The 13767-nt window shown below is 39.4% G+C and overlaps 1 protein-coding gene across 6 annotated transcripts in view; it reads left to right on the top strand.

Moving 5' to 3' along the window:
- CEP41 (centrosomal protein 41) overlaps positions 1-13767 on the top strand; it is a 50095-nt gene that overhangs the window by 15095 nt on the left and 21233 nt on the right. For 4 of the 6 annotated variants that reach the window (XM_032761743.2, XM_058426726.1, XM_058426738.1 and 1 more), the window contains exons 2-3: positions 1866-1929; positions 12797-12844. In XM_032761743.2, coding sequence (XP_032617634.1) covers positions 1866-1929; positions 12797-12844 — 112 coding nt within the window. Of the gene's footprint in view, positions 1-339; positions 355-1865; positions 1930-7626; positions 7734-12796; positions 12845-13767 lie in introns of those variants that run through there. The other 2 variants (XM_058426723.1, XM_058426740.1) reach the window with 2 other exon arrangements.

Genomic DNA, 13767 nt, shown 5'->3' with positions numbered 1-13767 from the left:
ATCAATAAATGCACTTACCATGCACTAGGTCCTAGGCGAATACAAATATGAGTAAGTCATTGTCCCTGCCTTCAGGGAAATCCTAGACTAGGGAAGAAGATTGAGGTTTAAACAATGGAGCGGGCTGTGAGTACTCTGGGAGCCAGGGAGAAGAAAGTGCCTAGTTCCATACTGGACAGCTTTAGAGAGGAAATACATTTTGCCCAAGGAGTAGTGAAGGAAAGGCATTCTAGGCAGACATCTGCAAAGACTGGCAACCTGAATGAGTGTGCTGCATTAAGGAGACATTCCCGACAACTTCAACATGGGAACATGAGGAAGGGTGGCAGAAGATAAAGCCGGAAAGACACTGTGGTAATTTCATGTTCCGCAGCTACCTGTTATTGAAGAAACGACTTTCATACCTGCAGGCCAGAAAAAGGCCTGAGCAAGAAAGTGCTGTTTCATAATATCTTTGTTCATTAGCTTCTCCTCACTTAATGGCTTTCACAATCACCACTCTAATGTGGGTTAATGTCTTATGCTTGGATTCAAAGAGTTAACTACCAGACAGCAGCACAAAGGAGACCTGACATATGCATTTTTGCTGACCCTAAACTTAAGCGGAGCCCCAGGTGAGCCTCAGCTGCCATGAGAGCAGATGCCATGGTTGACATCCCTGGAGCTACAGACTCTGGGGAGCAGCAGGAGCCTGCCCACCTGGGGCCTGGCCTGCCCACATCTGGAGCACTGTGCTTAGGGCTGGATCCCTGCAGGGGAGAGATGGATAAAATCTCAGGGGTGTCCAGAGGAAATGGCCTAGAAATCATCATAAAGAAAGTGAAATGAAAGAGGGTCAGGACAACTGCCTTTGGTCAACAGATTTCTTGAGGCAGAGACAGATGACTTACAGTGGGTTGCAACAGTGGACTGAATGAAAATTGGACAGACTGATTTGGGCTCAATTTAAGAAATATTTTTATTTATTTATTTATTTATTTTTTGAGACAGAGTCTCACTCTCTCACCCAGGCTGGAGTGCAGTGGCATGATCTCAGCTCACCGCAACCTCTGCCTCCCGGGTTCAAGTGATTCTTCTGCCTCAGCCTCCCAAGTAGCTGGGAGTATAGGTGCACATCACCATGCCCAGCTAATTTTTGTATTTTTATTTTTTTATTAGAGAAGGGCTTTCACCATGTTGGCCAGAACGGTCTCTTATCTCCTGACTTTGTGATCCACCTGGCCTCCCAAAGTGCTGGGATTACAGGTGTGAGCCACCACGCCCGGCCAAGAAGTAATTTTTTAGGCCCTTTTTTTTTTCTTATCACATAGTGTGCTTAGATGAGTTTGATGAAATATGAAAGTGTTCTGACAGAAACAAGATCAATATATTCAGCTATGGAAATGCTGTTGAAAATAATCCTATATTGAAAAGACAATTGCACCTCTGGAGCTCATTCCATCTTTTTTTTTTTTTTTTTTTTGAGTCAGAGTCTTTCTCTGTCACCCAGGCTGGAGTGCAGTGGCATAATCTCACCTCGCTGGAGCCTCTGCCTCCTGGGTTCAAGTGATTCTCCTGGCTCAGCCTCCCGAGTAGCTGGGATTACAGGTGCCCGTCACCATGCCTGGCTGATTTTTGTATTTTTAGTAGAGATGGGGTTTCACCATGTTGGCCAGGCTGACCTCGAACTCCTGACCTTAGGCGATCCGCCGACCTTGGCCTCCTAAAGTGCTGGGATTACAGGCGTGAGCCACCATGCCCGGCCCCATCTTTAATTTCTAAGAAATTTTAGCATTTTTTTTCCATTTTTAAAGTATCTGACTCCTGACTTTACCACCCTTATCCTTACATTAACCCAATTAATTGTGAATTTCCTTATTTTTTAGTATTTGATGAAAAGGATACCACAGAACCCAAGATACCAGCATGTCAAATCAAGACTGGACACTGGTGAGTAAAGATTAGAAAATTAGATTAAAAAAAAATCCAATAGCTAATTATTGACAGAAAGCAACCCCATATATCTGGTATAAATCACAGCTAAAGGTTTCTCACTGTTTTGCCTGATGTCTTTCTGGGCTCAGGATTTATCCTTGAAAGATGTTTTTCAGATTATCAGTAAAAATTTATATTTACATAATTTAGCTTATTATTCCTTACCACATAAGAAATAATATAAACTGAGAAAATGAAATTCCAGAAATAAAAACCATTGTTCAGTAAGTTTCAGGGCTGAAGCTAAATAAGTATCAGGAGGTCAGCCTCTATTTTGGAATATCTGAAGTATATTCCTTTAAACTGGCAGTAATGGATTAGACACATGCATATTTGTTCAATGCAGTGTTTGCAAAGTGCTGACCATATAGCAAGTTATGGACCATGAGAGATGTAAAGCTGAGTATGAATTGTGTTTTTTTTAGTTAAAGAGTTTAGATTAAAGCGGAGGCAGACAGACTTGAATGAGTAACCGAAATACCAGTCAGAGTTTAATTAGTGCTGCAGTGCGGGTAAAATGAACTGCTTATTTCCATGCTGTTCCCATTTTTCAGTGTTGTGATAAAGACTGCTGCCCAGACCCTAGTGGATTTTCAGTCTTGTGAGGTTTTGGTTGTTTGTTTTTGTTTTTTTTGAAACTTTTAAAGCCTGCTGTGGAAAATTCACGTGATTAAAATGGTTTCACTAGTGGATTGGGGTACTGTATGCCTTTAGCAATACCAAATTTCCCACCAGTAACCTCAAGACAATTGAGAAAAGTAAATGACGATGTTGACTTTGTTTAAATCATTTTGTTTATTTTGTTTCTCTTTCTCCAGTCTCTTTCAAAAAATAATTATCTTCCATTATGCATGTTTCTTCATATAAAATAGACTTAAATTCAGTGTTTTAAATTCACCTCATTTGCAGATACTATTTCTTGGTACCCTTCATTCAGACATTTCCATGCTGTACAGATATTTATCCTTGCAAATATCCTGCTTGATGGGCAGGTGAAAATATTATCTCTGTCTTAGAAGACGAAATTGTGGCACGGGGATTTTGTGATTTATTCGGAGTTCAATAAAGGAGAGAGAACTAGGATTATATACAGGATGAGGAAGTCAATATTGGAGATCTGGTGCCAAGTCTGGTGTACTGTTTCTTAGGCCGTACTGTTCCTGTATTTCCCCCAAGCCTTGTTTCTTCTGCCACAAAAACCCTCAGCTCTTTCATCTCTACCCATCTAACCCCTAATTGCAACTGTGATTCACCCTTCTGAAGTAAGTGATTCTGTGAGGTAAGCACCTAGATTTAAAATGCTGTATTTTTTCTAAGGAGTCTAGATATTATTTTATAGACTACTATAAAGGAAGGAATTTATTTTGGAATCTGTATACTTTCTTATAATTAAAACTTTAAGAGCTGAGGTTTATTTCAGATATATAGATTTGTCTATGCCTTCGTAGTTTTTTTTTTTTTTTCCTCCTGGAAATTAAACTGGGATTTGTGAAGGACAGCTCCCTTCTTCCTCTTTAATTTCTCAATTCATAACCAAAATTTGACTCAATAATGGTGCCTAAGATTAATTTCATTTTTTTGATATTGAGATAAAAGTATATCTGCTTTTTATAATACACATTAAATACATATGTCCTTTTATATCCTGAGATTTTTAAACTGGCTTTTTTGTTAAACTTTTAATTTTAACATAATTGTAGATACATATATATTTTGTAGACAGTAATGCAGAGAGATTCCAGGTATGCTTTACCCAGTTTCCCATAGAGGTAACATTTTGCAAAACTATAATGCACTATCACAACTGTGATATTGACATTTGATACATACAGTCAAGATACAGAACATTTCCATCACCACACGGATTCCTTACGTTGCCCTTTTATAGCCACATCCACTTTCTGCTCCCACCCCTTTCTTAGCCCCTGCAATCACCAGTCTGTTCTACATTGCTGTAATTTTGTTATTTCACAAATGCTGTATAAATGGAATCATACAGTATGCAACCTTTTGGATTGGCTTTTTCACTTAGCATAATTTTCTGGATATCCATCCAGGTTGTTGCATGTATCAGTAATTTGTTTCATTTTATTAATGGCTGGTATTCCATGATATGAATGTACCAAGTTTAACCATTCAACCCCAAGGTTGTTTCCACTTTTTGGCTATTAAAGTAAAAGTGCTATAAACACTCATGCATATATTTTTGTTTGAACCTAAATCTTCATTTCTCTGGGATAAGTGCTCAGGAGTACAACTGCTGGTCACAATGTAGTTGCCCATGTAGTTTTTTAAGAAGATGCCAAGCTGTTTTTTAAAGTGACTATGCTATTTTACATTCCCACCAGCAATGGATGAATGATTCATTTTCTCCACATCCTTCCTTGTCAGCATTTGGTGTTGTGGCCAGCTTTTATTTTGGCCATTCTGATAGCTGTGTGGTGGCATATATCATTGCAGTTTTGTTTTGGTTTGTTTTGTTTTTTGAGACAGAGTCTTACCCCGTCACCCAGGCTGGAGTGCAGTAGCATGATCTTGGCTCGCTGCAACCTCTGCCTCCCGGGTTCAAGCGATTCTCCTGCCTTAGCCTTGCAAGGAGCTGGAATTACAGGTGTGCACCACCATGCGTGGCTAATTTTTGTATTTTTAGTAGAGATGGGGTTTTGTCATGTCGGCTAGACTTGTCTCAAACTCCTGCCTCAAGTGATCCACCCACCTTAGCTGGGATTACGGGCATGAGCCACTGCACCCAGCCCATTGCAGTTTTAATTTGCATTTTCCTGTGGTAATGGTGAACATCTTTTCGTGTGCTTGTTTGTTTTCTGTATACCTTCTTTGGTGAAATACCTGTTCATATCGTTTGCCTATGTTCTAATTGGTTTGTTTACTTTTTTTACTGTTGAATTTTGAGAGCCCCTTGTACATTCTAGCTACTGGTCCTTTGTTAGATATATGGTTTGCAAATATTTTTTCCTAGTTCATAACTTGTCTTTTCATCCTCCTAACAGGGTCTTTGGAAGAACAAAAGTTTTTAATTTTGATGAAGTCCATTTTATCAGCTTTTCCTTTTATGGATCATGATTTTGTTGTCTAGTCTGAAAAGTCTTTGCCTGGCCTTGATCCCAATGATTTTTTTCTACCATGATTTTTTTTCTAAAAGTTTTATATATATATATAATTTCGTGATAAACTTTGAGGTAATTTTTATATAAGAGATGTGACTCACATCAAGACTAAGTTTTTGCTTATGGATATTCAATTGGTCTGGTGCCATTTGTTAAAAAGGTTACCTTTTCTCCATTTAATTTCGTGTTCACCTTTGTCAAAAGTCAGTCTATTTCTGGGTTCTCTATTCTAATCCCATGATCCATGTGTCTGCCTTCTGCCAATACCATAATATTGATTACTATAGCTGTACAGTAAATTGGATACTTAAAATTGGTTAGACTGACTATGCCCACTTTCTTTTTTTTTTCTTTTTTTTTTCTTTTTTTCTGAGACAGGGTCTTACTCTGTAGTACAGGCTGGAGTGCAGTGATGTGATCTCAGCCCACTGTAACCTCCACTTCCCGGGCTCAAGCAATTCTCCCACCTCAGCCTCCCAAGTAGCTGGGACCACAGGCGGGTGCCACCATGCCCGGCTAATATTTTTGTATTTTTTGGTAGAGACGAGGTTCTACCATGTTGGCCAGCTGGTCATGAACGCCTGACCTCAAGTGATCCACCCACCTTGGCCTCCCAAAGTGCTGAAATTACAGCATGAGCTACAGTGCCCAGCCTTTCTTTTTCTTTATAGTTATTTTAGCCATTTTAATTCCCTTGCCTTTCTATATAAATTTTAGAATAATCATATTTACATTTACTTTTTAAACACTGTGATTTTGATAGGAGTTGCATTAAACCTGTTTGTCAACATGGGGAGAATTGACATATTTACTACGTTGAGTAACCACTAATCTACTTTCTGTGTCTATGGATTTGGCTATTCTGAACATTTCATGTAGATGCAACCTACAGTATGTAGCCTTTTATGTCTGGCTTCTTTCACTTAGTGAAATGTTTTTCAAGATTCATCTATGTTGTAGCATGTGTCGGTTCTTCATTCCTTTTTATTGCCAAGTAATCTTCTGTTGTATAGCTATTCCACATTTTGTTTACCCACTCATCAGTTGATGGACATTTGGGTTGTTTACACTTACTGGACATAGTGCTGCTAAGAACATCAGTGTACAAATTTTTGTGTGAACATGTGTTTTTAATTCTCTTGGGCATATACCTAGGACTTGAATTGCTTTTCATATGGTAACTCTGTGTCTAATTTTTTGAGGAACTGCCAAACTGTTTTCCACAGCAGCCACACCACTTCACATTCCCAGCAGCAATGTAGGAGGGCTCTGTTTTCTCCACATCATCACCAATGCTTGTTATTGTTCATCGTTTTGATTACCATCTTTGTGGGCATGAAGTGGTATATTATTATGGCTTTGATTTGCATGTTCCTAATGACTGATAATGTTTGAGCACCTTTTTATGAGCTTTTTGGCATTTGTATATCTCCTATGGAGAAATGTCTATTCAAATCATTTGCCCATATTTATGTTGGGTTATATTTCTTCTTATTTGTTGAGTTATAAGAGTTCTTTTGGCTGGGGGCAGTGGCTCACACCTGTAATCCCAGCACTTTGGGAGGCCGAGGCGGGTGGATTGCCTTAGCTCAGGAGTTCAAGACTAGCCTGGGCAACACGGTGAAACCCTGTCTCTACTAAAATACAAAAAAATCAGCCAGGTGTGGCAGCGTGCACCTGTAGTCCCAGCTATTCGGGAGCCGAGGCAGGAGAATCGCTTGAACCCAGGAGGCGGGAATTGCAGTGAGCCAAGATTGTGCCACTGCACTCCAGCCTGGGCGACAGAGGGAGACTCCGTCTCCAAAAAATAAAAATAAAAAAAGAGTTGTTTTATATATTCTGGATACTAGAGTCTTGTCAGAAATATGATTTGCAAATATTTTCTCCCATTCTGTGGGTTGTCGAGGGTTTTCTTTTTCTTAGCTGGAGGAGTAGCTAAGTACATCTACCCTATCCTTCTGGAAGCAGAAGTCTCCCAAACTAGTCTTGTAAAGCTTTTGGAAGGGCCAAAGTGTGTTTCATTGCTTAAAACTCACAGTATTTTAAAGACTGTGTGGGAGAGAAATCTTATTCTAGTGTTCAATTTTTTTTTTGTTGTTTCAAATTTAGAAATTATTCTAAAGTCAATTTAGGGAGAGATTTTTATTTTAATGCTTATATTTCTGTGCATTTTTGTGACTTACCTCCCTGTGTATTCAGAAAAAGTTTTCTACCTGGTGGGCAGCAGCCTATGTGTTATGTGCCAAGGTACAGATCCCTGCAGCCCTTTAGCCAACAGGGCCTGGATCAACCCAAACCCAGCATTGTATCCACATTTTATCATTGTATGTGTATCATGAGGTGAAAAGGGTGAGGAGTTAAGGAAACAGAAAAGGGATCTTATAGCCCAGGTTAGAGTACAGAGTTTCTGCCTGTGGTTTGTTTTTAAGCTCTGCAGTCAGAACATTGGAAATAGGCACAGGAATGAGTGAGCATTTCTCATTTTTAGGCTAAATAGATGGGTCTTTCATCTTTTCTTACCAAACAGCAAGCAATTCAGAGTAATCACAAGAAATCAAGAATTTCGTGATATCTCCTGTCTTCACCCAAATCACGTTCTACTGAGTTCTTCAAAGACTGCTATCTTCCTCCTGGGTAAAGATTATTTTTCGTTTTTATACCTCTGGCTCTGCTTCTCATATGGACTCAAACACTGATGTGCAGCCATGGCTAGAAATCTCAGAATTATTTTGAACTTCAAATATTTCTTTTGTTCCATAGGTGCCTGTGTGTATCTTACCAGCTCCCCGGCACTGCCAGACTGTGCCATGAATGGATTATGCTTCTGATGAAATCCCTGGCTGCGTTTTGTTCAGTCACCACTGCAGGGTTCTTGTATATTCTCAAGCACCCTCTCTGGGTGTCTGTTTTGCAGCACTGCAGGCTGATTAAGGGACACTTTCCAAACCACAGGGCTCTCCCTTTATTAGTCCCCACAGTCTTCCATTGGCTGCATTGTCCTCTCATTTCTATCTGTATTCAATCTAATTTCCAATTTCTTTAGCTTTCTGAAATTCTGCAGGCTTTCTCCACTCAGTCTTTTCTAGCCTTATTTTTGTCTTTTTAAAAATTCACCTTCCTTTTATTATCTCTAGACAAACTATTCATTCCCTCTTTTCTTCCTTAGGCTTTACTTTTCCTGAATATTTGCTAATAGCCTTGACTGTAAGCATCAAACTCATTATAGACTAGGTACTCTTCATTTTTATTTGTTGTTTAATTCTGTTTCTTCCGTCAAAGAAGAAATATATGTGAAAGGCTTTTATAAACCAGAAAGCACTATACACACATATCACTTATTGAGGTTAACAAAGGACCACTGTGCCTCTTTTCATGCTTTCTGCTCTTCCGAGCCAAGAGAACTTCTCCATAGAGGAGGGAAATATTGAAGAAAAATAAAGCCATGGAGTTGTCTCTTAGCAACTGAGTTCGTGCCTTATAAATCTCATCTACTTTAGATTACTGCTGCACAAAACCACTTGCTTTTCTTATTGGCTCAGTATAAATAATGTTATTAAATTATAGGAAAACAATGGAAAAAATCTAATGAATGACTCATTCACTGAATCAGTTGCACTCTGCCAGCACTGTTATAGTCGGGTTGTTTCTTCCTGTTGCTTCTAATTGTAAAGTTTTGTTATATATCTTTTATCACAACTTTAGTTGTAAGTAAACAAAGTAGAAGCTAAATTCTACCTTGTACATTTCTAGGTTGCTTAAGTCATGAAGCAATATGAGTCATATATGTAGCACATAACATATACTGTATATAAGTCAAGTTGTACATAGTTTAAAGAAAATCAGGTGTGCAGAAACTCAGACCAAATTGGGAAGTATTTGCATTATAAAATAACTCATTATAAGGATTTTTCAGATAGTAGATCTCCATAATAAATTTCATTCAGCAAATGTATATTTTTCCTATTTATTTATTTATTTATTTATTTATTGAGACAAAGTCTCGCTCTGTTGCCCAAGCTGGAGTGCAGTGGCGTAATCTTGGCTCACTGCAACCTCTGCCTCCTGCGTTCAAGCAATTCTTCTGCCTCAGCCTCCTGAGTAACTGGGAATGCAGGTGCTCACCACCATGCTGGGCTAATTTTTATATTTTTAGTAGAGATGGGGGTTTTACTATGTTGGTCAGGCTGGTCTCAAACTCCTGACCTCGTGATCCTCCCGCCTCGGCCTCCCAAAGTGCTGGGATTACAGGCATGAGCCACCGCGCCCGGCCTATTTATTTATTATAGAGATGGGCTCTCACTGTGTTGACCAGGGTAGTCTTGAACTCCTGGCCTTGAGCAATCCTTCCACCTCAGCCTCCCAAAGTGCTGGGATTACAGGTGTAAGCTACCACACCTGGCCATTTTTTTTTTTTTTTTTTTTTTTGAGATAAAGTCTCACTCTGTCATCCACATTGTCGTGCAGTGGCACATTCTTGCTCACTGCAACCTCCCCTTCCTGGGCTCAGGGGATCCTCCTACCTCAGCCTCTCAAGTAGCTGGGACTGCAGGGATGTGCCACCATGCCTGGCTAGTTTGTGTGTATGTGTGTGTTTTGTAGAGACGAGGTCTCACTATATTGCCTAGGCTGGTCTGGAACTCCTGGGCTCAAGCAATTCTGCCTCCTCAGCCTCCCAACGTGCTGGGATTACAGGCATGATGCAGTGCACCTGACCATCATTCAGCAAATATTTTTGAGTGTCTCCTATGCTAGACAATGGAAGGGATAAAGATTGTGCATGCATGCGTGTGTGTGTGTGTGCGTGCATGTGTGTGCGTGTGTGTGTGTACATGCCCATAAATAGTCTTTGGCTTTCTGTCTAGTAAGGTAGGTAAGACAATACAGTGATAAATGCCTTGTGAGTTGTAAGCCGAGTGCTATAGAGGCTCAGAGGAGGGAAAGGTGACTTCCTGCTGGGTGAGCTATTACGAGTATGTGGCAAGGTGATACATTAGAGAATGGAAGACTAAGAGTTTGTCAAGTTAAGTAATTAAAGCAATATTAACAGGTAGTGAGTTGGTGTCCAGTGCTAGAGCAAGGAGTTTCAGCTTTAGTTAGGAAGCAATGGGGAGCCACTGACTTTTTTTTTCTTTTTGATCAAAAAGTCTTATCTAGGAAAATGTATCTGGCAGTAATGTGTAATTTCAATTTTTTTTTAAAAAAAAATGGTTCTTGGATAGTCTTTTAGGCTTCTTTTGTATGAAACAAAGCCGTGTTTATAAATAAGTGAATTATGAAATGGATTCATTTCCAATCTTTTTAAAAGGTAGTCAGAACTATTTTCAGATGCAATTAGATACAGTAAGATAGGCTGCGTAGTTAAGATATAACCAGTTTACAAAGTGGGATAAAAATGCTACTTTTCATACTTTCTCAAACCATTTTTAGGGGTATTTTTGTGTCAGCCATCCTGCTATCTCATTTGTCCAATTAAAGCAAGGAAGAAATCCTCCATTCTCCTTTTTTCCCCATTCTCGGATAGAATGAATGTCTATAGTGAAAAGAACTCATCAGTAGTCCTCTCAGATTTGTTCTGAATGTCACCAAATATTTGTATAATTGCAAAAAACTTTTGTTTCTCAGCCTTCTCCTTTAGGGGGAAAACAAATAGTGGGCATGATGGCCTACCTCCCTGCATTGTGTTGAGGGTCAGCTGATACAAGATAAAGTGTTAAGTGTAATTACCCTGAAATGTTTGTAATTAATGGAGAAATGAAGTGTAGACACTTTGTTAGTAGAAACCACTGTGGTTTGGAAATGCAGTGTTTCAATAATAAAGACTGGAGAAATAAGGTTGGCTAGTGTTTTCCATTGTTCAGGGAATTTACAACACAAGATGATCCCCACCTCTCACTATTAAGGAAGGAGCATTTCCTACAAATCTACCTCATGATTCATTGTGTTTTTTTACAACAACACAACAAAAAAAGACGTGTTTTTCAGGAGGTTGGAAATGCGAATCCTGGCTTAGTTACTAACTTGCCATGCCACCAGACAAATCAGGTGTTCCTTTTTGTCCCTCATTTTCTGACTAGATTGCCTAAAGCTTCCCTAGCCGAAAGAAGCTACCTGCCACGTCAATAACACGCAACTGTGGGTGACTCAGGGACATATAACCTAAAGCTACTGGGTAAAATATTTTAAGAATGAGACTTGGGAAGCTGAACAGCATACTAATTTGCCGTCTTCTTCCCCCATTGTATTGACCAGGCAAGTCCACGCCTGAGTTCAGAGTGGCAGTGGGCAGGAGAGATGTGTGTCCAGGAAGAAATCGTGGCTTCTGCTCTGAAGATCTGGTCACATCTCAGGTCAATTGCAGTCTGAAGAACCTAGGAAAGACTGTATTTGGTTCTAATCTTGGTGATATTTGGGCCTCTTCTAAGAGGTATTCAGTGTCTCTCTTGAGAAGTCTTAGGCCTTCCCAGCAGCCCTGACTGCCTTCATTTCACTTGGAACTTCCAGGTCCAGGCCTACTCTGAATCCTCCTTTCTGGTCCTGGATACAGAGAGTGTATGTCTTAAGACCAAAAAAAGAAAAAAAGAAAAGAAAACAATGGTGGATTTTTATTCCATGATGAATTCATGGTAAAGATTTAATCATAGCCAATGAAATAAGTTGTTTTTTTGAAAATGTATTTTGGGTTTCAGAGCAAGGATTTTCTTTTTCTGCCTCTGACCCAAACATGAAGAAAAGTTCAGAATAGTCCTTGAAAATGTCAGTTCATGCTACTATTAATTGAAAGCGTTTCTTTTATCTGATGTTGGGGCTGCATCTGACTAGATCCTCTCCAGGCTTAAAAAGTTAGGAGCACAGTTTTAGAAATGAGAAATTATTTTGAATGTTTTCCTTTTGCCATACCTTTTAGGTGACAGAAAGAGCTTCCTGCGTTGAATTGAATCAAATCGAAGCATACCAGTAAAATATAATAGCCCCTGGCTTGACAGCTAGAATTGAGTTGGAAACCAGAAGGTTCCTGGCTGAGTTTTTTAAATCTGAAAACCTCCAAACCACCTTGGCCAGTACCTAGTATTATAGAAACATACTATAAAACACGAGGGCTGGGGGCTCTCCGCAGTGGCGAGAATCTGCTGTTATTTCTCAGCACATCAAATCTATGGTGAATACTAATGTGTAGACTGTGTAGTCTAGTTCAGACTGCAATGTGAGCATGAACAGTAGAAGAGCAAGTTCAGGAAAGAGAAGGAAACTGTGAAGACAAAGCCGAGAGGAGAGAGTTGCTTGGGTAACCACAAAGGCACATTTTAGACACTCAAAGAACACTGCCTCCTTTTTGCTTCTCTTCTGTATATCTTCCCCACAAAAAGATCGTCAGCACAGGCAGGGAAGATAAAAGGAGGAGGAAAGCCTAGACTCGAAAAACAAATTGATAGAAAATGATCTCCTGAAACTTTTCAATGTTTTGGGGGTATGCATCCCAGCTTAAACACATTCTACCAAAACGTTTCCCTCGGCTCTGCAACTTTTAATAACGCTGTATTATCCAAAAGATTTTACTGTGTGTGGCCTGTTTGCTGCTGTCCAGAATCCCCTAAGAACAGAATAGGGAATCTTAGGGGATACTTTCTCCATTCTGTTTCCACAGTGGTACTCATTTGCTTCCATTTAAAGTGTATCTAAAACCCTTATTTTCTTTTTAGGTAACAGTATGACTAAATATACTGAGAAGCTCGAAGAGATTAAGAAAAGTAAGTAACACTCTTGATGGTTTGGGAAAATGGAAGTCTATAGTTGTTCTATCAGTTGGTTCTTAACTAACAATTGTGTTCCACAGCTGACAGGCACAGAGAGCTATGGATGGTCCGATAAGTCTAGCAGGTGCCTCAAGGGCTGTAGGAAATCCTGAGTGCTATACTGGGCTGCTCCTCAGATTGTGGCCTGTAGGCCTAAATTCTGCCCTATTTCCATCCCATAGGAGACATTAGTGTTGGCCTGTGGAGTCAGATCTGGTGGAATGAGCTCTGGTTAAGCTTCTAGTGTCATTGTACTGCAGTCTTAATGCCTTTCTTCAAGATATTTCCTCTTTTCTGTCTTCTTTTGTCTCTATTTGAGATAAGGGTAATAATATCTTCCTTCAGAACATTCTTGTGTGTATAAATGAGGGTATTCATGGAAGACACAGATGTGAGAACTTAGTGTTATGCATTATCAATTCATTGCAGTCTGTTTTCTTTTAATTAAAAATCATATTTCATCTACATCCTTTTAAAAAATTAATCTGCAAAGATATGTTACCAGTCATTGAGTGCATTGCCCTTGCACAAAATCATAATTTTTCAGTCTGCATCCAAAACTGATGTAAAGTGTATACTTCAAGGCCAGAATTAAGGAAGAAGTAGGAACATCTATTTTCTAAGATGGATTTGCTCATATCTTGAATAAGAGAACCCAGTGCTAGGGGATATTTAGTTAATGGTGGTAAAGAGATACTCTGATTGATCATAGTTCAGGACTCGGCTCTGGTAATGTACATCTTCTTGGAAGAGAAAATTGCACATCCAGAATACATCAGAACATTTTCTTCTTTTACACAGCAGACCTTTTATTTGAAATCAAAGTTCCATTTGAATTGCTGCAATATTGGGAAGCCCCAACCAATAGATACGGACTC

This window comes from Hylobates moloch, unplaced genomic scaffold, assembly GCF_009828535.3.
Source record: "Hylobates moloch isolate HMO894 unplaced genomic scaffold, HMol_V3 SCAFFOLD_1, whole genome shotgun sequence".
NCBI lineage: Eukaryota > Metazoa > Chordata > Mammalia > Primates > Hylobatidae > Hylobates > Hylobates moloch.
This window is presented reverse-complemented; position numbering and strand designations above follow the sequence as displayed.